Raw genomic sequence first — 22,983 nt, 5'->3', positions numbered from 1 at the left:
GCGGGCGCTTAGGAGAAGGTGTTTGGCAGACGGCGCTGGCTGCAGTGGCTTCCGCGATGGCCCGGCTGCTGCGCGGGGTGTGCGCTGCGGGCGCCCGAGGGATGCTGCTGCAGCCCAGGCTGCGCTGCGCCAGGAGTTCCTCCTCGGGAGGATGGGAGCCGCCGCCGTCCGCGGGCGATCCCGGTGGCGCCGAGTGGCAGCAGCAGCAGCAGTGGCGGCGGCCGTCGTCGGGCGCGCTGGCCTGGGCTGCTGGCGCGGCGGCGGTGCTGGCCGGGCTGGGGTTGGCGCGGCGGGCGGAGATGGCGCGCCAGCGGAGCCAGCCGGAGGAAGAGGCGGACGGAGGCGGCGAAGGCGGCCTGGCGCGGCGCTTCGACGCCTTCATGGCCCCGCCGGTGAGCGGGATGCGCGAGCTGCGGAGCCGGCGCGGGGAGATGCGGAGCCGCATGGAGCTGCTCATCATGGAGACGCAGGGCCAGGTGTGCCGCGCCTTGGCCCAGCTCGACCGCGGCGCCTCCTTCACCGTCGACCGCTGGGAGAGGCCGGAAGGTGACCGACCCCGGGGGCAGAGGCGCTCCCCCCGCGATCCGCTCTCTGGCGCTCGGGAGGAGCTCATCTGGAGGGCCGCCAACTTCCCCGGCTGGCTGGGCTCCCCAGGCTGGATCCCAGTAGTCTGGCCACCTGGCTTGGTTAGCGTCTGATTGGCCGTTAAACAAGAATCAGTGCTCTAATTTGAGGGGCGCACGGAGGCCCCCACACTGACTTTCATAGGGCTTCCTTGGTGGCCAGCGCGTGGAGGAGGACTGAAGTCATTTAGGAGTGCGTTTTCTAGCCCATCTGTAACTTGCAGGTTTTGATAACAAAGCTATAAATCGCTAACCTGCTCTGCAGTTCCTTCTTGGCTTGTAAATAAATGCTGAGCGGATAAATGTACTTTTATGACAGGTTGGTGCAAAGGTGTTCCAGCCGTCTGTGTGACTAATCTGCAATGAATAATCCTGCATCCAATAATGCTGTTTATGTGCCAGGCCTTAGTGTAGCTGGGAGAGCTGATGCTGAGAGGCTCACATGGCTGCTATAGTAGTGGGAAGAAAGAATTCAGACTCTGGGTTAGCTACTTGTAAATACCCTATAACTGACCGGTGACATTTAGAATTTGTGTGGCTTTGACATGTCCCTTTTGTGGTTATAGATGAATGAATACATAGGAATTGTGGCCACTGAGGCAAGATGTGCTATTCTGCAGTACAAGAATGTTGACTTTGTATGATGAAAAAAGGAAATCTGTGTATGCAGTCTTTGTATGGGATCTCGGTTGGATGTTTTGATGGCTTGATGCTTGTGAGGCAGAGTCGGTCTCCTGTTGGCCTGTGTGCTCCTACAGCATTTGCATGGGACCTGGTGCTCACATGGGCATGGAGCTGCTTAAATGAGTGCTGCTCAAGCTGCTTGGCTGCTACCCATGAAATACAGCTTGGTTTTGCATCTCTCTAGCCTTGTATTTGATTCCAGCCCATGATTCTTTGTATGAAAAGAGAGTTCCATAAGACCTCTCTGCTGCTGTATAATGATGGAGATTTTGATTTAATGGAGCTTCACAGTAATATAGATGATGTATTATCTCTGGAAAGTGAAGTGTCCTAGGGCAGAAATTAACAAAAGTGTAATAGGATGCATTGTAAGTGTTGTTAATTAGTATTTCTATGCACCTCCTGGTTAAGTACATTTATTTATTTCATGATGTACTTGTTTGTTCTGTTAGGAGATAAAATTTTCCCATGATAAAGTGTCATGACCAAACCACAGGAATATGTGTAGTATTGAAGGCCAAGAATGCATGAATTGAGACCATTTTTATAAGCATCATTCTTAAATGTCTCTACACTGTTTACTTGGGTGATTTTGTGGATAGGCATTTCTTAGCGTGTATCTGAAGCCTACATTTCATTCAGGGTGTATGAGGTTGGGAGGATAAGACAGGAGGGGCCAACTTTGAGGTCTTATCTAGCTTTAACAAATATCAGAAAGCCCAACCTATTAAAAACTGCAAAGACAGTGGGGTTTTTTTTAGTCTCATATTCTAACATGTAAATATATACTTGTGATTATGATGATGACGATATATGATATATACAATTGTGGATCACCTAATAAATCGACTAAACATCAACTCCTCATCCCACAGAAATACTACCAAATTGTAAATTCCAGCCAGGTATCCCTACAAATAAGTGATTGCTTGAATGGGTTAACAACACAAGAAAATGCTGGCTGTTGTATTGAACAGGTGGTGGAGGAATCAGCTGTGTTCTTCAGGATGGTGAGATCTTTGAAAAGGCTGGAGTCAACGTTTCTGTAGTGTTTGGCCACCTTTCTGAAGAAGCTGCTCAGCAGATGAGAAGCAGGGGGAAAACTCTGAAGACCAAGGATGGTAAGGCATGTTTTTATTTAAAACTAGCCACAAAGCCTGTTGTATCTGAAAATACAACAGGCACTAGGACCCCCTCCCACCCCTAGCAAACCAGCTGAGGCCTGGAGAGGCCTTGATGGGCATTTTCGGGGTGGAGAAGGAGGAAGGGCTGGTGGGAACCCTGCTCTTCCTGCCGCTGCCCTGAAAAGGCTCACCGAAGCGTTGGCAGGCACTCTTCAAGCAGTGGCAGGAAGTGCTGGTGGGAACTCTGCCACCCCAAAAGGGCTCGCCTCAGCCTCGGTGGGTGTTTTCAGGGTGGCAGTGGGAAGCACTGGCGGGGATGCCACTCCTCCCCCTGCTGCGACCAGAGCTGCTGGTGGCATCTAGCTCCACCTCTCCCCACCACCGAGGCCTGGCAAGGCCACAGCCAGGGGTGCTCAGGCCCCACACCCTCCCTCCAGCTCCCACTCACCAGCCGGCACTTCTTCTACATGGAAGAAACTGGAGGGGGATGTGGTCAGGGCCAGGACACCCTTCCTGATTGGCCGTTCGTTGGATGGATGGTCAGTCAGGGATGGGACAGCATACCTGATTGGTTGGTGATGGTTGAATTCAGTACTACTAAATTTATGTTTTGAGAGCAACTTCCATTTTTCCATTTACATGTTATGTGCAGTTTTTCATGGTTTTGAAGAACTTGTGCTTTGGCTCTGCTTCCTGTGCTTAGTGTATATGTGCAGCAGAACGAAGTGATACAAGCGGGTAAAGTGAACTGCATTCCATTGCCTGCGGCAGGTGACGGATACCATTCTTTCTTGGAGGCAGAGCTAAACCACTCTGCCACACTACCAAGCAGAGCTACCCTTCACTCTCTCTGCTGTTTTTCTGACCCAACCCTGAACTATCCCTGCTCTCTCCCCAAGGCAGAACTCCGCTTTCTCTGCACTCTCTCCAAGATAGACCTGGACTCCTCCAGCCTTCCATTCCCCTCCCAAAAGTTGATTGGCTGCTGGAGATGCACCCCCGTAGGCTCAGCTGAGTGGCTGTTTTTTCCCTTCAGGGGCAGGACAGCCTTCTGTCTGTCACAGTAAACTAGGCATTCTACTACTTTAAGAAACTTGTTTTCTGAAGAGTTCCCTCCAAAATAGCTCTATTCAGATAGGGAGTTCATAGTCTAGTCACATAATGAAATGTTATGCTAGTGCAAAAAGAAATCCATGGTTTTGGCAGTAGCTTGACTTACCCTTTTGCTCTGTTTGGTTACAGCTGCCACAATATAAGCATGTGAACTTCCATCCCATATTGTAAAGACTGTGGCCCCAATTCTTTGGTCAACTTGTAGCTGCCACCATAAATAACATATGTTGTCCTGTCTTCTTTGAAGACCAATGCTTCTCTCTTGCCAAACCTTCCAGTACTTATTATTAACAAGAATAAGAGGTAGAATCCCAAAGGATAGCATTCTTTAGTCCACTGCTGCTGCTTGTCTATCACTACCTTTAGTTTCATGTGTCAGAACTTGCTTTGGGTCTGACCTTTAGGAAATGTGTATGTTTAGTATTAAGTAAGCCAGTATGATATTAACAAGCAATACCAGAAAATAAAATTACTTGAAATATCTCCTTGAGACTTTCTCTGGCCTAGACCTTAACTGTATTCTGAATAATAGGAATTTGAATTCTGAAACTTAATTTTAAACAAATTATTTCTCTAAAGTTTTTTTTTTAAAATACATAGAAAAAGCTCCAAATACAACATAAATTCTTAGAATTCTCCCCACATAATTCAGAAGAAACATCTCTGGGGAAATCTTAAACATGAATTTTGTTTTAAAGAGACAAATTCCAGCATTTCTTATGGGACGCAAGGAACCAGAGCAGCAGCTAGAAATCTTTAGGCACTAAACATGCTATGTAATATTCCAACTGTTTTTGTTTGTATTTCTGTCTAGGAAAACTGCCTTTTTGTGCCATGGGGGTAAGCTCTGTTATTCACCCAAAAAACCCTTACGTTCCCACTATACACTTCAACTACAGATACTTTGAAATTGAGGAAGCAGATGGTAAGATCTCTGATTATCTAGAATAAATGTAATGCATAATGTCCAACTTCACAGAGATGTATTATCAGTGGATTAAGAATCCCCTTGAAGTTATATTCTGAGCTGTGGTGAAAACTTTTATATAGCATTTATTTAAATTAATTGTTTATGAATCTTTGGAATGAATGTTTTGCTCTCATGCGTCAGAAATATAAGAGAGGCTAAGATGCTCCTTGGAGAGGCAATAGGAGGAATCACACAGCTGTAAAATATCTTACAGAAAACAGAAGTATCTCTTAAGAACAAGACTATGGCCTTTATTCATGAGTTGTTTCAAAGGCAACTTTTTCTCACAGAATGTAAAGATTATCAAAGTAGTTTGTGTCTTAACACGCATTCAAAAACGCACCTTTAATTATGGGCTTCCTGTGCTGCCCCATAATCATCGGGATCTTGTATCAGTGAAAATATGATGTAACCAATTGCAAAACATAGCAGGAAGCCTAACCCAGTGGTCAACAAATCCCAAGAGTCATGTTACAACGCTGTCTAGAAATTTCATTGTGGCGCCTAGTATTTTCAGCAATGATTTTATTGTAATGTCTCTCAGTGATCCTCAGGACAGACTTATTTTATAGAATGTTTTGCTATATAAAAATACATATGCCTGTCATGGATGATATGCTATTTGTTTGTTTGTTTGTTTGTTTATTTATTGAATGTATATACTGCCGTTCCCGATTGGGCTCATGGTGGTTCACACAATATAAAAGAATAAAAACACAATGAAACCCATAAAAACCCGTAATTACAATTACTAAAGGTGACAAGACGGCAAGCGAAAAAACTAACTAAACTTAAATACCTCAGCATTTTTATAGACAGCTGTTTTCTTTATATATCCTAACCATATTATAGAAACTGTCATGGTTCTTTTCTGTCTGTTTTCCCTTGGTTTTATGCAATATTATGATAGACACACACCAGAAAATGTGGAACTAGGAGACCAGCAGGGCAGCTTTCCTTTGGTTTGTTTGATTTTTTGGCATGTGGTTTTTAGTCTTGCTCATCCAAATGTTAAGCATTTCTGTGTCTACAAATTAAAGCAGTAGTATATGAACCCTATATAGTAGTATATGAAGCACAACAAATTGTGGCAAGTTCTTAAAGAGATGGGAATACCAGAGCATCTTATTTGTCTCTTGAGAAATTTATATGCAGGTCAAGAAGCAACAGTGAGAATTGAACATGGAATCACTGATTGGTTCAAAATTGAGAAAGGAGTTCGGCAAGGCTGTATACTGTCGCCTTGCCTATTTAGCTTGTATGCGGAGCACATCATGAGAAAGGCGGGATTAGAGGAGTCACAAATTGGGATCAAGATTGCAGGGAGAAATATCAACAACCTCAGATATGCAGATGATACCATTCTAATGGCAGAAAGTGAAGAGGAACTAAAGAGCCTGTTTATGCGGGTAAAGGACGAGAGTGCAAAAGTTGGCTTCAAACTCAACATCAAGAAAACAAAGATCATGGCATCCGTCCCTCTCGATTCCTGGCAAATAGATGGGGAAGAAATGGAGATAGTGACAGATTTTATTTTCCTGGGCTCCAAGATCACTGCAGATGGGGACTGCAGCAAAGAGATTAAAAGACGCTTGCTCCTGGGGAGGAAAGCTATGGCAAATCTAGACAGCATCCTAAAAAGCAGAGACATCACCCTGCCAACAAAAGTGCATTTAGTCAAGGCTATGGTATTCCCAGTTGCAATGTATGGCTGCGAAAGTTGGACCATGAGGAAGGCCGAGCGTCAAAGAATTGAGGCTTTTGAACTCTGGTGCTGGAGAAGACTCTTGCGAGTCCCTTGAACTGCAAGGCGAACAAACCAGTCAGTCCTAGAGGAGATCAGCCCGGACTGCTCCTTAGAAGGCCAGATCTTGAAGATGAAACTCAAATACTTTGGCCACCTCATGAGAAGGAAGGACTCCCTGGAGAAGAGCCTAATGCTAGGAGCGATTGAGGGCAAAAGAAGAAAGGGGTGACAGAGAATGAGGTGGCTGGATGGAGTCACTGAAGCAGTAGGTGCAAACTTAAAGGGACTCCGGGGAATGGTAGAGGACAGGAAGGCCTGGAGGATCATTGTCCATGGGGTCGCGATGGGTTGGACATGACTTTGCACCTAACAACAACAAATATGAACCCTGACCAGGATAGCCCAGGCTAGCGTGATCTTGTCAGATTTTGCAAGCTAAGGAGAGTTGGCTTCGATCAATGTTGGGAAGCCCAGGATTGCTGTGCAGAGGCAGGCAGTAGTGAACCACCATTAGTCAATTATGACTTGATAGTAAATATATAGATAACTGTCTGCTTTTATTACTAGTCTCATACAGACACTGTGTAAGGCCATTAATTTTATTACAGATGTCAGTAAAATGCTTTACCGTGATTCTAATATTACTAAAAGAAACATGAAAAGCAATGGGTTCACAGGTAAAATATATGTCATTTTTCCTCCTATAGGGTCAAAACAGTGGTGGTTTGGTGGTGGAACAGACCTTACTCCAACTTACTTGAACGAAGAAGACGCTGTTCATTTTCATAAAACGCTGAAGGAAGCCTGTGATAAGCACAATCCAGAGCTGTACCCTAAATTCAAGAAATGGTATGCAAGTAGCTCCTCTCTTTTTTCTTTAAAAGGTTTTTATAAAGCAACATGGGAGTGGGGGCAGTTATCCTTTAATTTCAACTCAGCTTGGACTTAAAACTGTTGCCTTTCTGAATAAATCAGGACTGCAGAACTACATTTCCTGTGAACATGTTCCATGACCATCAGCTATTCTCTATCTCAACTCGTGGGGAAAGGTTCCTTCATTAAGAAATGTTTTAGTTTTCTTCTTAAGCAGGCTACTTTTTTGAAATTATTCTAAATAAGGCTTGTCAAATACAAATTGTGTATTACCGTCTTTCATATTTATTTACTTACTTACTTACTTACTTACTTACTTATTTAATATACCACCCTCACTTTTGGCTCAGAGCAGTTTACATTAGAAACTTTCATAATACAATGCAATACAATAAAACACCTTGACTTAAGTATATAATAACATATTTAACAAAAGAACTTATATCGGATAATGCAGTTTGTAATTCAAGATTTAACATTTGGCAATTGTCAACTCAGCTTTTTCCTGATCTGTGATTCCGTTTTTGGAGAGGAATTGTCTCTGTTAGCCAGCACAGGTGTCGAGAATGACTAGGAAGCACTCCTCCTCTTGCCCTGCCTGGTGCTGCTCATCTGCTTTTGCCCCAGCTTTTTCTTTCAGCTCCTGCACTGTGGCAGCAGCTATTCTCCCAAAGAAATATGTGAGCTCTTCTGCCAACTTGTGAGAAGCTTGTCATAAAGAACCGTTCCCATTACAGAATAGCAGGCTGAGATAGTCTGCAGCAAATCCTCTGCTGAATGTGCTCTAGTACAGGGGTAGTCAACCTGTGGTGCTCCAGATGTCCATGGACTACAATTCCCATGAGCCCCTGCCAGCGTTTGCTGGCAGGGGCTCATGGGAATTGTAGTCCATGGACATCTGGAGCACCACAGGTTGACTTCCCCTGCTCTAGTCCACAGTTTGCTGAAATAAAAATGTGACGTTCTTGCAGTAGCAGCTAATGCTGTTGAGGAACTAAAGCTTATACTGGGAATTATATTTAACTCTCTGCTTCCCAGCTTGTCCTTTTATGATAAAAATATGCCTATCCTGTGACTGGGATATTAATGGTTTGTTACTTCATATTCAGCTAACAAAACTGAAAACCTGCTTGGTATATTTTCTGTGTTGAAACTGAATAGGAGATGTATAGGAGGTAGAGGTTACTGCTTGTGTACTTTAAGACTGGGTTTGGAGTACACAGCGTGTATTTCAACATCTGAATGGACATTTACTGCCTACACAGTGTTTTGGGGGACTTGTTTGTAACTCTTTCCAAAGGAAAAAATATCTGCTGCTTGCTTATTTGCTCACATTGCTGTAGCCTCATGTATGTTTGGGGGATGTTAGATTTTACATCTGTGTGCTGTCCTTGACTTGGATGGTTGTTGGTTTCAGGTGTGATGACTATTTCTACATCAAACACCGTGGAGAACGAAGAGGGATTGGAGGCATATTTTTTGATGATCTGGACTGGCCCTCAAAAGAGGAAGCCTTTCAGTTTGTTCAGAGCTGTGCCAAAGCTATTGTGCCTTGCTACATTCCCATTGTAAAGAAGCACTGTCATGAGCCATTCACACCAGAGGAAAAACTGTGGCAGCAGATTCGTAGAGGCAGGTGAGTGACTGATGACCTTTTAGGCTGACAAGAAAAAATGGTGACCAGGCCCCTGGTTAAAGTATCCATTGTGCTTTCAATGCATACCTTTCAACTCTGTTATTAGTCAAACATAATGTAGTTCATTTCAAATCTTTTTCCTCAGGGTGGGATCAGCATAGTAAAGTGGTCAAAATGTCTGAGATATCTAGAAGACCCCGATTGAATCCCCAGTCTTCTGAAGGAGCTTGCTGGGTGACCTTGGGCCAGTTACATGCTCTCAGCCTAACCAAGGTTTCTTGACAACTCTAGAAGAGTTTCCTGAATGAGTGGGAGTTAATTAATTTTTATATTTAAAACAAATGGTAATAATTTATCGGGTGATGATCATATATAGTCACAGTCATTGATGGGCCTGGGGGAAGGGGAAGGGAGCCCAGGTGGCATGAACACAGCTATGCTTCCCAACCACAGCCTGCACGAATACACCACTTCTGGAGTTTCTCAACACCTGAAGAATGTTTCAAGAGTTTCTCAATGGTAAAAAAGTTGAGAAAGGCTGAATTACCCTAATGCACATGATTATAGTGAGGATAAAATGGAGAAGAGGAGAATATTGTAAGCCATTTTTGGGTTTCCATTGGAGAGAAAAGTTGGGGTATCAATGAAATAACAATGCTCAGTTTGCTTGTTGCTGAAAATACACTGGAATAGTTGATTTCCTTGGCCCACTGTTTGTGAGTCCATGTGTTAGTAAGTTCTGAGTGTCTTTTTGAAGGTTGGCTGTTCGGTAAAATTACCAAGTTTATCTTATCCCCTAAGTGCTATATGGCCTGTTGCTGACGTGAGCAGTTCTTTTTAAAAGGTGGAGTCTTGGAGCAGAGCATTATTTTTGCAAGATTAAGGCATTCACGGTACTTTGTGTCTCCTGATAAACTGTGTATCTTCTGGGATTAAGCTCAGTTGACATCTGCTTTTTCTTGCACTAAGATAAGGAGCTTTGGGCTAGCCATGAGAACCCCTTCCTCTCACTGTCCATCACTGTAAATGGTCCTAAAGATAGCATATGCTGTGGAGAGTTGGGTTTGTTGTCTGTCTTTTGGCAAGAGAAGGAAGAACATATTGGGTGGACTCTTTCTATGATGCAAAGTTAAAGTTATCAAAATAGTGTGGAATTAAACCACAGGAGTGATTCTTAGTACTAGTCATCTCCGTAATTTGCAAATGGCACCTGAGCAGTTCTGAAAATGGAGTTTTGCTTTTTAAGAACACACATTTTCTTTTCAGTTAAAGAAAATGTATCTTGTACCCAATGAAAGTGATCTAATGATTCTCCTACTGTTCATTATTTGGAACTTGTTGGCATACAGAAGATATTTCCACAGTTCAAAAGGATCCTGCTGTATTTTATCACAAGTGCCTAGTACACTAACAGCAACAGCCTGATATATTTTCTGTGTAGAGCAGATTAGGATGCAGTAGTTTCAACTGTAATGGGGTTGGTTGTGCTAGATATGAAGTTGATCAACATATGTTTTAGTGCAGTTTAGGGTGATGCACTGTACCCTCAACACTGATTTAATCTAAGGGCATAAGAAATGGCGGGGATGAAGGGAGAACTGTAGTTTATGACAGAGACACTTGGGAACGGCTCCCTTTGTTGTGACAGAAAACATCTAAAGAGACCTGGTTTAAATGATAGGCTGCACAGAGAGAAGGCAAAGCTGTTGTGATACAGCGGAAGCTTTCTGCGGTTGGCTGTGTTGCAGAAATGATGAAACAATGACAAGAGCTTAGGGTCATTTTCAGTCCATTGCGATTGAGTTTTTAAGTGCAAGCTTCTTGGATACTCTGTTAATACTGCTTATTTGGTAGTTTACGTTCCATCTCTGGCAAGTTTACGTTCCATCTCTGGCAAGATGCTTCAAGAAGACAGCGTTGAATCACTGCAAAAGTAGTTCCCAAATGGATACCTTTTGTTTATAAGACAAAGCACTTGAAGATCAGTTTTGTTCTGTTTCGTAATTGTTAAAATGCCGTGTAGAACTTTGTGTATCTCAAGATTTTTCACACGCATGGAAATCAGTATTGGGTGCAGATTGCAGCAATTTGAGATTGTGTGCAGGGACATTTCAAAAGCCATAGAAGCGATTGAGTAGAAATTGCATAGCCCTGAGGAAGGACTGTGACCATCATCAAAGTCAGAATCAGTTGTGCACAAACGCAAAAGTTTCATGCAAATACAGAAGTTAACATTTCTTTTGGATAGTATTTTGGTTCCTCGGGCACAGACAGTTCCCTGGTGACATCCTCCTGTGACAGCATCTCTTTCTTGTGTTCTCCAACAGGTATGTGGAATTCAATCTGGTGTATGACAGAGGTACAAAGTTTGGTCTTGCAACACCAGGATCTAGGATTGAAAGCATCCTTATGTCGCTGCCACTCACTGCCAGGTGAGAGCCCAATCACACTATTTATTATTTATCATATGGCAGTTATACTCAGGAAGCATATAGTAGTCTAAAACAGTGGTCCCCAACCTTTATTAGGCTGGGGACCGGCAGGGCATCGGGCTGCGCGCGCGGGCCACGCCCACGTTTCGGGCCGCGCCCGCAAGCCGTGCCCCCAGATCGGGCCGCGCCCGCGAGCTGCACCCCCGGATCGGGCCGCGCGGGCACGGCCTGCACGGGCGCGGCATGGCCCTGATTCCCTCTCCCCGCCCTCCCGCAGTAAGTAGCTTGCGGCCTGGGAAGTTTTTTACTGCGGGGGGGGCGGGGAGAGGGAGCCGCGGCCCGGCGCCATGGCCTTTGCGGCCCGGCGCCGGGCCGCGGCCCGCAGGTTGGGGACCACTGGTCTAAAATATGTAGCCAGTTCAATGAGACACAGCTGAATTGGATATCCAGTTAAGCAGCTCTGTGAACCTGCTTCCGCATTTGGATTCCTATTACTGGATCATGTTGCTATATGTGGAGGTAGAGCCTATAGCCTGCTGCTCTATGGTGTGAGCTGTATTCCATTGCTAGCTTTCTGTATACCTGATGCTGTACATTTATGGGCTGCAGAGCTAACCTGAATCCTCTCCAGTATGGTGGAGGAGGTAAGAGGGGAGAGAAGCAGGCATCTGGAGCTCTTCATTGACTCAACCAGGAATGTCTGAACTTTTATCCCTTTCATGTTATCCTGGCATGACTGGTAGGAGTCATGTTATCCTGGCATGACTGATCAAACATAAGATTCCAGCTAAGTCCAGCTCTTCACCCACTTCACTGCCAGTCTGCCTTTTTTCAAGTTGAACTGCTAGTCTCTTTCACACATGCCAGGTAATGCACTTACAATCTCCTTTCAGTCCCCTTTAGTGATCCATCTGCAAGTGGATTTTGATGATTCACACAGCAAAGTCCAGTTGCAAAGTAGATTGGAAGTACAAAGTGGATTGAAATCACATCCTTTTTGGCCCATTATGCTGGCATTTTGACACAATCCTAAGCCACCCAGTGAGCACAACTGAACCTATGCTCTAAGATGCATAAACAAACATTTGAATGTTAAAAAACAAAGCAAAGGCATTTAGTTAACTGAAAAGCAGACCACTGTATTTTGGGATGTAAAATACAAACCAAGCACTAACGTTGATAAATGTTGTGTGGTAATCAAAATCACACCACTTTGCTTTTTGCAGGGAAGCAGAGAGGGAGATAAATGGTTCGTAATTATACTGTATGGACTGGGAGAAAACCAATACCTTTGTTGTTTTCTTTCCTCCTTGTCCTGTATGCAGGTGGGAATATATGTACTCACCTTCAGAGAATTCCAGGGAAGCAAAAATCCTAGAAGTTTTACGCCAGCCCAGAGACTGGGTACACTGACCAGCAGCCATGAGAAAGGATCTGAACTCTCCAGGCTCTCTCTTCAAACCGTCATTGTGCTGCAGCTGCAGCCAATCTTTGTCTACTTGTTCGCTTACCATGTGCCTTAGAAAGAGTCAATGATGGTACATAGTGTTCTCTTGAAATGCCACAAACTGTTCCAGACACAGCGTCCTGCAAGATGAACTGACATTTGCAACCAGACTAAGGTGCAGGGGACAAAAAGGCTCATCGAGGTGCACGCAAAGTGTGATCAGCCTGGAGTGATATCAGATGCTCTAAGCCCCAGGGGTAGTCAGAGTGCGGCCCTCCAGATGTCCATGGGGCTTATCGGAATTGTAGTCCATGGACATCTGGAGGGCTGCAGTTTGACTACTCTGCTCTAAGCTGTAACGTTTTCTTCAATCAGGGAGTCATTCTAGGGACCACCTGTAATTTACACTTATACTTGATGCTATTCTCGAAACGTTTGTAGCTTGCTCCAGTAGTTAGTGTATTGCTTGGTGATGCTTATTTGTTAAAATAGTGTATTATAAAGAGTTTACTTGATCTGCATTCAGTCGACCTTGGCTGACTTGTTGAATATGTCGTACTTCAAGGAAACCTCTGCCACACTGATAGTGCATCAGAACTTGTGAACTGTGAGTGAAAGACAGCCACATGCAGCGCAGCTGTTTTCTGTCATTAAATAAAGTATGAACTGTGATAGCACAGCTCAGGACCAGAGACCTCAAGGATAGCAGCTGTCAGCACCTTTTCACTTTTTTCTTCTGTCCACTAGAAAAGGCAGTAATTTCAAGTTCCAGGATCTAACACCATTGTCACAATCGAGCCATATATAATCTGTGGTTGCAAAAGGGTGTGGTTTGTACACACATATGTAGATCTTGCAAACCACTGAAACCTGGATGGTGTAGAAGAAGTTATTTTGGCACTTTTACTCAAGCAGATTTAATCCAGGGTTTTCCATACTAGGATGAGGCTTGATAATAATATTTGTGGAAACAAGTTGTTTCAGAAACAGTAGCTTAAGAGGATATAAACAGGAATAAGCAGTGATAATTCAAACCAGTTTCAAGGATGTGTTTAATTTGCTTTTGTATTTTCCACAACCGTGAATAAAATGAAAAATGTGTACATGCAGCTTTTAAATGGCTCTTTTCCATGATCTGTCCTTCATTATCGTGATTCACTCCAAGCCAAACATTTTTATTATTAGGTTTTTTTGAAAACACTGTTAAAACAGTGAGATAGTGAAAGCACGCTAATTCTGCCTGGGTTGACAAAACTCACTGAAAATGGATGTGCCGGATCTCCATCTAGTGGGAAGCTGGTTGTAAAGTGAAGTGCTTGGGGGCATTCGTAGTAGAAGGGCAAAAGATACCTCTAACATTATAAATTAGGGTGCTCTGACCTTCTTTCAGGACGATTGATTGAATTAAGACACTTAGTTACATCCGCTGACTAGAATGGCTTGTGTTAAGCCTTGGAGTCTGCAAATAGGAATCACACTTGTATGCTGATTATTCTTCCCATTTGATACATAGGTGTTATCCCAGGGAAGCAAACAGCAAGATGAATCAGAGGATATGATGCACACATGATGTTATAGGAGCAATATGTATTTTAAGAGGTCCCCATTGCACTTTGGGACTGGTACCTGAATGTCCTGTGTACCACTTTAAAAGCATTCCATATAGAGGAGGCTTTTCTGAAAAGGTTTCTCTCGTTTCTCCACCCAAATTGCTATCTCTTTCCTGCTACCAGTCTTGGAAAATAAATGGGGGGGGGGGGAAGGGGTTCCCTTCATATTTCTGGGCCTGCACATCTGTGGCCTAAACTCTGCAATCCCCTCTCCCTGCAAAAAACTTGATCTCAAACCTTTGACAATCATGGAAAATAGTCAGGACTTTAATTCCTTCTCCTGTTGTACATTAAAAGCCCTGTGAGTATGAGTAGTATTCTAGCTGTACAGTTTTGTGGTTTTATAGACAATTATAATAAAATCACATATTTTAATCAATTGTTTTCCCAGTCAGTTTGTGATAATGGAAATATATATTTATTATATTTATTGATCTCCACTCTTGCTCCACCTATAAAAGTCATGCTTGTTTTCTTTGCTGACAATTGTCCCACAAATAATTCATATTCTTTCACAAAAGTGCTCCATGACATGATGGAGAAGGTCCATTAAAACAGTTTAATTTATTGGGTAGGCTTTGAGGATTCAACTCTCTCACAGTGAGGGGGAACCTGTGTCTGTTGGCAAAAGGATCTAGCTGAGGAACTTCTTTAAACAATAAAGCTCTACAGTGGCCAAAGCCTCTTGGGATCTATTAAGGACTGAAATCAGTGCATGCGATGTTGCTATTCCCATCCCTGGATGACTCATTAGGCAAAATAAGCATGTGCTTAGGGCACTAAGGGAAGGGGCGCACCTTGAAGAGGAAATATTTTTTCTCAGGCATTATTTCTGTTATGGCTATTCATAGGAAATGAATCATTAGCAGCCAGAAGAGAGGGGGAGAGGTAGTCATGTGAAAAGACAAGCTGGAGGCCTTGTCGCTGCTAAGTATAGGGGCAGGCTGGATTAGTTTTGAGGACTTGATTAAAGACTTTCTCATTTAAAAGTTTTCTCCTACTTAAAAAAAGTATCAAGTTATATGGCAACAACAAGCATTTTGCGTCTTTCGATCTCTGTATATTAAAATGCTATATATCTTCAAGGTTAGAAAGCAATGGAATAAAATATCCCACCCAAAATATAATTCTCTATGAGAATATTTTTAATTGTCCCATCACCATTGCTGGCATTTAATGGCACTGGTACCAGAGCTTGCAACAAACCCAGATGCTAACTTTACTACCACATATACCCAGGCAACACAATCACTGGACCTAATAATATTAACTATACCACCTCCAGCTCAGTCTTCTAACATGGCATATGCCATGAAATGCCAACAATGCCTTTCAGTTTTTTACATAGGGCAAATAGGCCAGACCCTATGCCAAAGGACAAATGAACACAAATCTGACATTAAGAATCACAAGGCTGCGAAATCTGTACATTTCAGCCTCCTGGAAAAAACAATGGGAGATGTCAAAGTAGTTGTCTTATTGCAAAAGAATTTGGAAAACAGACCGGAACAGAAGACTGTTGAATTCCAAGTTATTTCAGCACTCAGTACAGTGGAATTCCCAGGGCTTAACAGAGATAACAGGTTCTTATCTCACGACGCATAAGAAGTCACTCTGTTCTTGCTTATACCCAGCATTAACTTTTGTTGGCCTTAAAGGTGTCACTGGACACAAAGCTAGTTCTCGCATCTGTTAATTCTTGTATCACCTGCTGATTTGCAGCTATTCACATGTCTTTCTGCTTTAATACAATCTTCGCTATACTTGTCACTCAGTTACTTCTTCATCTTGGCTCAAATCAGCCCTTCCTGGGCGGGTGGTATAAAAATCAAATAAATTAAAACGTTAAAAACCTAACCTCCCGACCACCACCTCTGCGTAATGGTCGCGAAAGTCTCGTTTCACTGCAGCTGACGAGGCCCGCTGTGCCCACGACGGCGCATCCCTGGCCTAAAACTTGGTTGGGCTTAAAAGGTACCGCCGGACTCGGACAGGGCAGGAAACCCGAGCCCGCATTTCAAGGCACCCGCTGAGCCCCCTCCGACTCCGCAGCGGCGCTGGCTCTCCTTTGGCGTCCCTGCTCCATCTGCGCATGTCCTCCTGGGCCCATTCGGGCAGGGCTCGTTTGCGGAGGGCGCTGAGGCTGGGGGTTTCTGCGGCCGGTCAGGCAGGCGCTCCCCAAAGGGCGAGGGGCCGCAGCACGGAAGGCGCGGGCCAGGCCGCGCGTGGGTCTTGCGGGTGGCGCCTGCCGAAGGCCCTGCGGAAATGAGCGACGTGTTCGTTTCCAGTGCAAAGTGCAGCGCGAGGCAGAACAGTCCGCTGGTGGCTGGACTCGCCGATGCTGTCGGACGGAGGAGCTTATGTCTCAGTATAAGATATGAGGAGGCTCATTGTTCTCTTTTGTTTTGCTGAAAAAACTGTTTACTTGCCCGCCCTTCGGAAAGGTTTCAATGCCGACGAGACTGTCAGTCATTAGGTGCTAATGATGTAGGATGATTCAGCAGCAGTTTCACAGCTCTGCAGTGGCGCGCCGTGATCGTATAGTGGTTAGTACTCTGCGTTGTGGCCGCAGCAACCTCGGTTCGAATCCGAGTCACGGCAAAATTTTTCTCAACGCCCTCCCCCTTTTTGGGGGGCGGGGTGGTGGTGGTGGTATTCTTTTTTCCAGGCTCTTTTTTCGTTACATGTTTTCTGTTTACACTTAAGATTATCCGATTGAAAAAGCTATTTTAGAGGAAGCAAACCTCTTTCCCCTGTAACACTATTCAGAAATAGCATTTAGTACACTTGGGTTACGAAACTAAAGAACGATTCACGTGGGTAGCCTGGAGGACTGAAGTAGCAGAACAGAATTTGAGTCCAGTGGCACCTTTAAACCCTACACAGATTTATTCAAGGCGTGAGCAATACGATAAATACGTAATATGATAGTTCCTTGCGAGAATAACAGATCAAATGGTGACTATTGTGATGCTGTTTACTAATTTTCTACTAATGTACTCCTTATATCTGTACGCTGATGATCTCTGTTCCATTGTCTGAGGAAGTGTGCATGCACACGAAACCTCACGCCTTCAGTAAATCTGTGCTGGCCTTAAAGGTGCCACTGGACTCAGATTTTGTCGTAATACTAAAGAAAGCTCAGAGATTTTGTGCACTTTGTTGACTGTCAAAAAGCAGAGCCTGTTCAGAAACATTACCTCCGGCAAAATGTCCCCGTATTTAAGAGAGCAGCAGAGTTTGTTATACTGACATTATGATAATAGGAAAGTAAAAAGGCCAATTAAAGTGGGTCAAAGTAACCGGTTTCTTTTTTTTTTTAATTGCGAAAATGAATTGGCCCGTACGGGGATCGAACCCGCGACCTTGGCGTTATTAGCACCACGCTCTAACCAACTGAGCTAACCGGCCGATGTTGTGGCAAGCTCTCTCATTTTCCCTCTTGTAAATACAAAAGAGATTGAATGACGCGGCAGTCATTCTACACTAGTGGTTTCCTTTTCAATATCCTTGGCCCACGAACATCAAATCATTTGTTTTTTCCCCGAGGCTCGTCCATTTGGGACTCTCGTCAGCGAACAACAAACGAGGAAGAGACGAGACGTGACCGGGCTGGCGGCACGTGCAGTCCTTCAAGTGGAGTCGAGTAACCGGACGACGAAAGAAAGTGTCACTCTTAGAATCACCCCTTTATTGCAGACCATTATCTTCGTTGACAAGGGCAAGGATGCTTTGCTAGCCCCGAAACCGGCCCCATCCCTCCCCGCCACTTCGTTCAAGCCAGGTCTAAAATGGGTTGCTGCAAAACTGCTGGATTCCCCGGAGGGAGGGAGATTCACGCCGGCTCCTCGGTCTCCAGTCTCCCGCTTGCAAAGAATAAAACGCGGCATCAAGATACATTGAAGTCAGCATACTGGAAAATGTGGCACAAATTTCGTTTCTAGGCAGGGGGAGGTTACATCAAGAGGAGGAAAAGAAAGTTTAGAGCTGGAAAGCAAACTCATTAAGGTGGAGGTCTTTCATCGACAGCTAATACAGTCCGTCGCTTCGATCCAGGCATTTCGAAGAATTGTCGAGGTTGATGAATAGCGTTGACTAGGCTTTAATGTCTTAGGAAACGTAAATAAATGGGGAAGTCCTAAGCCTATAATGCAAATTTCTGTCCACATATCCTTTAGAGAGCATTTTTGCAAACATTTTTCACAGCTTTAGGCGCCGTGGCTTAGCTGGTTAAAGCGCCTGTCTAGTAAACAGGAGATCCTGGGTTCGAATCCCAGCGGTGCCTCTAGAGTCTTTCATTTCTGCGTTTTGGTTTTTATTTGTTATTTAGTATTGATATTGCTAAGTGTTAAGTTCGCAAAGATAAAATAGGTTCCCTAACAATTCCTGTAATTTTGCCATTTAATGGTTCTCAGAATACAATGCTTGCTGAATGAGACCAATGGCCTATCTACTTGAGCATCCTTTTTCCAAACTCCAGAAACTGGCATTCAAAGCTTGACTGTCTCTGACCACAGAAGGCCAATTAATCCATCACAGGTATCCTCCATGATTTTGCCTTTTAAAGATGTCTAACTAGTGGTCATTGACATAGCCTGGACAATCTAACTTTTTGAGATGGGATGACCAGCTCTGCACTCAGTATCCAAACTGTGACTGCACCCTAGATCTATACAAGGGGTATCACTTATACTAGCTATTTTACTGGGAGTCCTTCTACTAATCCCTGTTGTAGAATTCTCTTTTCTCATCACTACTGTGCACAGACACGACACTTTCAGCATGGTGTTCCCCACTTACCCAGTTTGGAAAGAACTTCTCCACAATCTGCTTTGGTTTTGATCCTGAAAATTAGTTGACATTGTGTACAAATTTGGACCCCAAACTCCATACAGAATTATGAATATAATGAAGCACAGATGCTTGAGGGACCCCTCAATCTTCTCTGCTGTAAGAACTATCAATTAAATATGAGAACAAAGTTTGAGTCCAGTGGCATCTTTTATACCAACCACGCTTTATAAGCTTTATAAGCTTTTAGGTACATACGCGCTTCTTCAGTTTATGCCTTTAATAAAACCTTATTGGTCTTAAAGATGCCTTTGGACTCAAACTTGGTTCTGAAGCTTCAGACCAAGAGGGCTACCCATCTGAATGGATGTACTACTATCATTCCTTCATGTTGATTAATCAATTACTCATTCACGACAGTACCCTTCAACGACTGGTAACTTTACCTTGAAATTTTGTTAAGGTATTACATACGGGATGGGGAGTCTGATTATGTAATCACTACTGGCTCATTGTCATCTTCATGTTCTTATTGTTTACCATTTATTGTTCCATTGTTTTATGATGAATGACTTCTTTGTATTGTTTCTGTTCCTATGTTCTAGGTGAACCGCCCTGAGCCTCCGGGGAGGGCAGGATATAAATGTAATACATAAGGCCAATGTTCAGGTTTGAATGGACATCCAGATTAAGGAGGCATCACACGACAGTGATTGGGGACTAGCTGATATTCAGATGGACTGTGCAACTTGTTGCAGGATAGCCCTTGCTGTCTGCAAGCCCTGTTACCCAGTGCATGATAAACCAATCTGCTTTTAGTTGATATTGCCTGCAAACCTGGCCCCCAAACTCCTTATAGATAATTTATGAATAAATGAAGCACAGATGCTTGAGGGATCCCTCCCTCTTCTCTGCTGTAAGAGTGAGAGGTCCCTCCTTGGCCAAAGTGGTTGTGTATCTCTTCTTTGTTTGATAGGGGTTGCAAATGAGCCCCACACAGCATCTTCATACGTCCTCAACAGAAGCATTGATAATAAGAGCCACCAGTAAAACTGAACTGCAGATTGAATGTACTGAACTTTTTTGAGGAAGCATGGGGTAAAAATTAGACATATGTTCTAATGGTTGTTGTGGAAACCATGTAAGAAAATAGGCAACCTCCAGGATAGAAAATGCGTGAAACTTCAGGGGGTTTAATAAGGAACACTGGATGCAGTGGTTCAACATTATTTATTTACTTCATTGTATATAACAGTGTTTTTATAATATGATTACCTACAATGAGACAGTTGCAGCTAGATGCCCTTTTTCAAATAGTCCCCTTTTAGCACTGGTGGTGCTGGAAGTTGCACAGGGTGCCTGCAAAACATTTTCAAGGGAAGAGGGGATGACAGATGGTTTGTCATTGTCTACCTGACCCCGGCCTTTCTTGGTGGTTTCCCATCCAAGTACTAATGAGGGCTGACCCTGCTTAGCTCTTGTGGTCCAACAAGATGAAGACAGCCTAGGGCCTAGGTCAGAGCCAAATATGCTCTTCTAGCCACTCTAGCTCCAGCTGACAGTAGACTAGCCTTCTCACCATGTCCCATGCTAACAGATGCTTCCATGGCATTTGGACAGAGCTCCTCCACACTGGAAAGCCAAGATCCTTAGCTAGTTAGGTGCTATCAAGATGCAGCCTAGTTTTTTTTGTTTTTTGTTTTTTGCCCGGTCCTGAAATCCATATGCCAGTTCCTTACAGACCCTTTGGTGTATATCCTCTATAACTAGCAACATGTTAGTTTTTAAATTTAGCAGTAAAGCTTGTCTCCTGATCATATATATATTTGAGCGAGGAGCTCCAGCATGGGTAACCGCCACCAAAAGAAGGCGGCACCTCCTGTGTGTTCAGCCAGGCAGGGGCTCTTCAAGGTCTGAGGCAGAAGTCTTTCTCACCCAACGGCTACCTGATCCCTTGAACGGGAGTGGCCGGAGTCTGAACCGGACACCTTTGGCCTCCAGAGCAAATGCTCCCCTCCCTGCGCCAGAGAGAAACAAGCAGGGACAGGACATTTTCCCGTCCCCTTGGAAAGACCTTAAATTCCACTTGATTTAAAAGCCTGAGCAAAGAGGAGTCCCCCCCCCCAATTTCCTTCCCCCCTTTAATAAATAGCCTGTCCAAATCAACACACACTTAAGTAATCTTCCCCCACTCCAGGGAAGCGTCTCCTAGAGAGCCGGGTTTGGGACCGGGCTCGGCGGCAGCCATTTCGCCCGCTTTGTGGGCGCTTCAGGGCGCCTGCCCTCCCTCCAGTCCCCCCGGGCCTGTGCAGCCGACATAACAAAGGTGTAAAGGAGGCCGAGGCTGGCGTGAACCCGTTGGATTCGTCCAGCATGGGAAGTGCCCAAAGCACTTCCCGGCTGAGAAATGCAACGGGGAACGGAGCGCGGGGGACCCTTTTAATAGACACACCCTCGGCTTTCAGGGAGACCGGAACCGAAATACTTTTTAAGACTCCCCCCCACCCTTAAGAAATAGGCCACCCAAAGGAGGTCTGGAGCAAGCCTGCTGTTGCTTGGGAGAGATCACGCGCAAGGCAAGGCAAGGCACGCCGAGGGCGCTCCGGCGCTGTGCTCGGCCACCCAGCCAAGACCCCTCGGTGCCGCGCGCTGGCAGCAGAGGGACGGAACGCGGCTGGCTGCCCCGTTCGCCGACTCGAGTGGCCCTCGTGGCCCGCTGATCGCTGCAGGGATACGGAGCGCTCCACGGCGCCGCCAAAATCTGTAGTCCCCTGGGGATGTCGGCAGAAAACGATCAGAACACCTTACAGGGACCTATTCCTGCAGCTTGTAAACACCAAGCCTTGCACTCCCATTGTGAAGAGGGTGTAAAAGTATTTGAAATCCTAGTGGTATTTCTCTTTAATGAAATAGCCCAGGGAATTGTATAAAGACCCCGATCTCTTGCGTTTAAGAAAATATTTTGTTGTCAGAAGTGGGATTCGAACCCACGCCTCCAGGGGAGACTGCGACCTGAACGCAGCGCCTTAGACCGCTCGGCCATCCTGACAGTTGAGCAAAAATGCTTCTACACATTTACAAGTAATCCACACTAACCTGAAATATTATTTCATCCAAAAAAGTTAATTCAGTCTCAACTTTGTTGAATTCCTACCTTTTAAATGTCATGGCGATATTACTTCCCCCGCTCAAGCACCCATCACACACTATATTTTAGATGTATTATCAAGTAACTTTGCATCCAGATTGGACACTCCTGTTCCTCATAGCAAAAGAAATCAGGACTTTCAGTGCAACAATTGGAGGACTATTTCTCTCATACAAAACACATGGGTTGTAAGATAGCGATTTTGCAGCTTAGTAAAGCAAAGCCCTGCTTTCAATATTATAACAGTAGGGCACAATTGGCAATTTACAGAACAGAAGAGCAGCAGGTTTGCTCCATATTCAGTTAGGCAGATATCCAAATGCTACTCTCAGGAAGCAGATGTACTAAGCGAACTGCTGTAAAATTATCACCCCCCCATGGCTGTCGTTTTGGGGGTGTAACTAATGTACTTGGACAAACCCTTAAGAAGCTTGGCCAGTAAAACAGTTGGAGGTGGGAGCTGTAACAAAACTGAATCAGGCATGCCCCCCTCCTCTTCATTTAAGGGGGGGGTGAGGCCACTATGAGGGGCTATTTTGGCTTCACAACTCTTCTTCAGAACATTTTAGCACTTGGCCATCAGGGCTTAACATCTTGCAGTCTGCTGGGAAATGTTAGCAACAGACCTATCCACTGGCAATATGATAAAGAAAAATGTCCTATTTTTGTGGTTTTCCTTGTTTCTTTATTCTTTAGGACTTCTGTCAAAACGGAATCCAGGTAATCTCTGTTTTCAGTTCTTTCATCAGTGACAAGTCCTTATATATATTAATAGTATAATACTG

At 44.4% G+C, this 22,983-nt stretch overlaps 1 protein-coding gene and 4 non-coding genes across 5 annotated transcripts; 3 read left to right on the top strand and 2 right to left on the bottom strand.

The window, feature by feature from the left end:
* Positions 1 to 14,638, top strand: CPOX (coproporphyrinogen oxidase). Its single transcript, XM_077342039.1, has 7 exons — positions 1 to 546; positions 2,285 to 2,428; positions 4,359 to 4,469; positions 6,969 to 7,110; positions 8,552 to 8,770; positions 11,098 to 11,202; positions 12,528 to 14,638. Exons 1-7 carry the CDS (start codon positions 57 to 59, stop codon positions 12,613 to 12,615), a joined length of 1,299 nt encoding a protein of 432 aa, XP_077198154.1. The 5' UTR covers positions 1 to 56; the 3' UTR covers positions 12,616 to 14,638.
* Positions 14,639 to 16,788: 2,150 nt separating this feature from the next.
* Positions 16,789 to 16,860, top strand: TRNAH-GUG (transfer RNA histidin (anticodon GUG)). Its single transcript has one exon. It is a non-coding gene; the product is annotated as a tRNA-His (tRNA).
* A 736-nt stretch (positions 16,861 to 17,596) lies between these two features.
* TRNAI-AAU (transfer RNA isoleucine (anticodon AAU)) lies at positions 17,597 to 17,670 on the bottom strand. Its single transcript has one exon. It is a non-coding gene; the product is annotated as a tRNA-Ile (tRNA).
* An 800-nt stretch (positions 17,671 to 18,470) lies between these two features.
* On the top strand, positions 18,471 to 18,544 carry TRNAT-AGU (transfer RNA threonine (anticodon AGU)). The gene has a single exon. It is a non-coding gene; the product is annotated as a tRNA-Thr (tRNA).
* A 3,472-nt stretch (positions 18,545 to 22,016) lies between these two features.
* TRNAL-CAG (transfer RNA leucine (anticodon CAG)) lies at positions 22,017 to 22,099 on the bottom strand. The gene has a single exon. It is a non-coding gene; the product is annotated as a tRNA-Leu (tRNA).
* Between the last annotated feature and the right edge of the window lie 884 nt (positions 22,100 to 22,983).

Source organism: Paroedura picta, chromosome 6 (genome assembly GCF_049243985.1).
Source record: "Paroedura picta isolate Pp20150507F chromosome 6, Ppicta_v3.0, whole genome shotgun sequence".
In the NCBI taxonomy this organism is placed as follows: Eukaryota; Metazoa; Chordata; class Lepidosauria; order Squamata; family Gekkonidae; genus Paroedura; species Paroedura picta.
The sequence above is the reverse complement of the archived record's forward strand: the minus strand, read 5'-3'. Positions and strand labels throughout refer to the sequence as shown.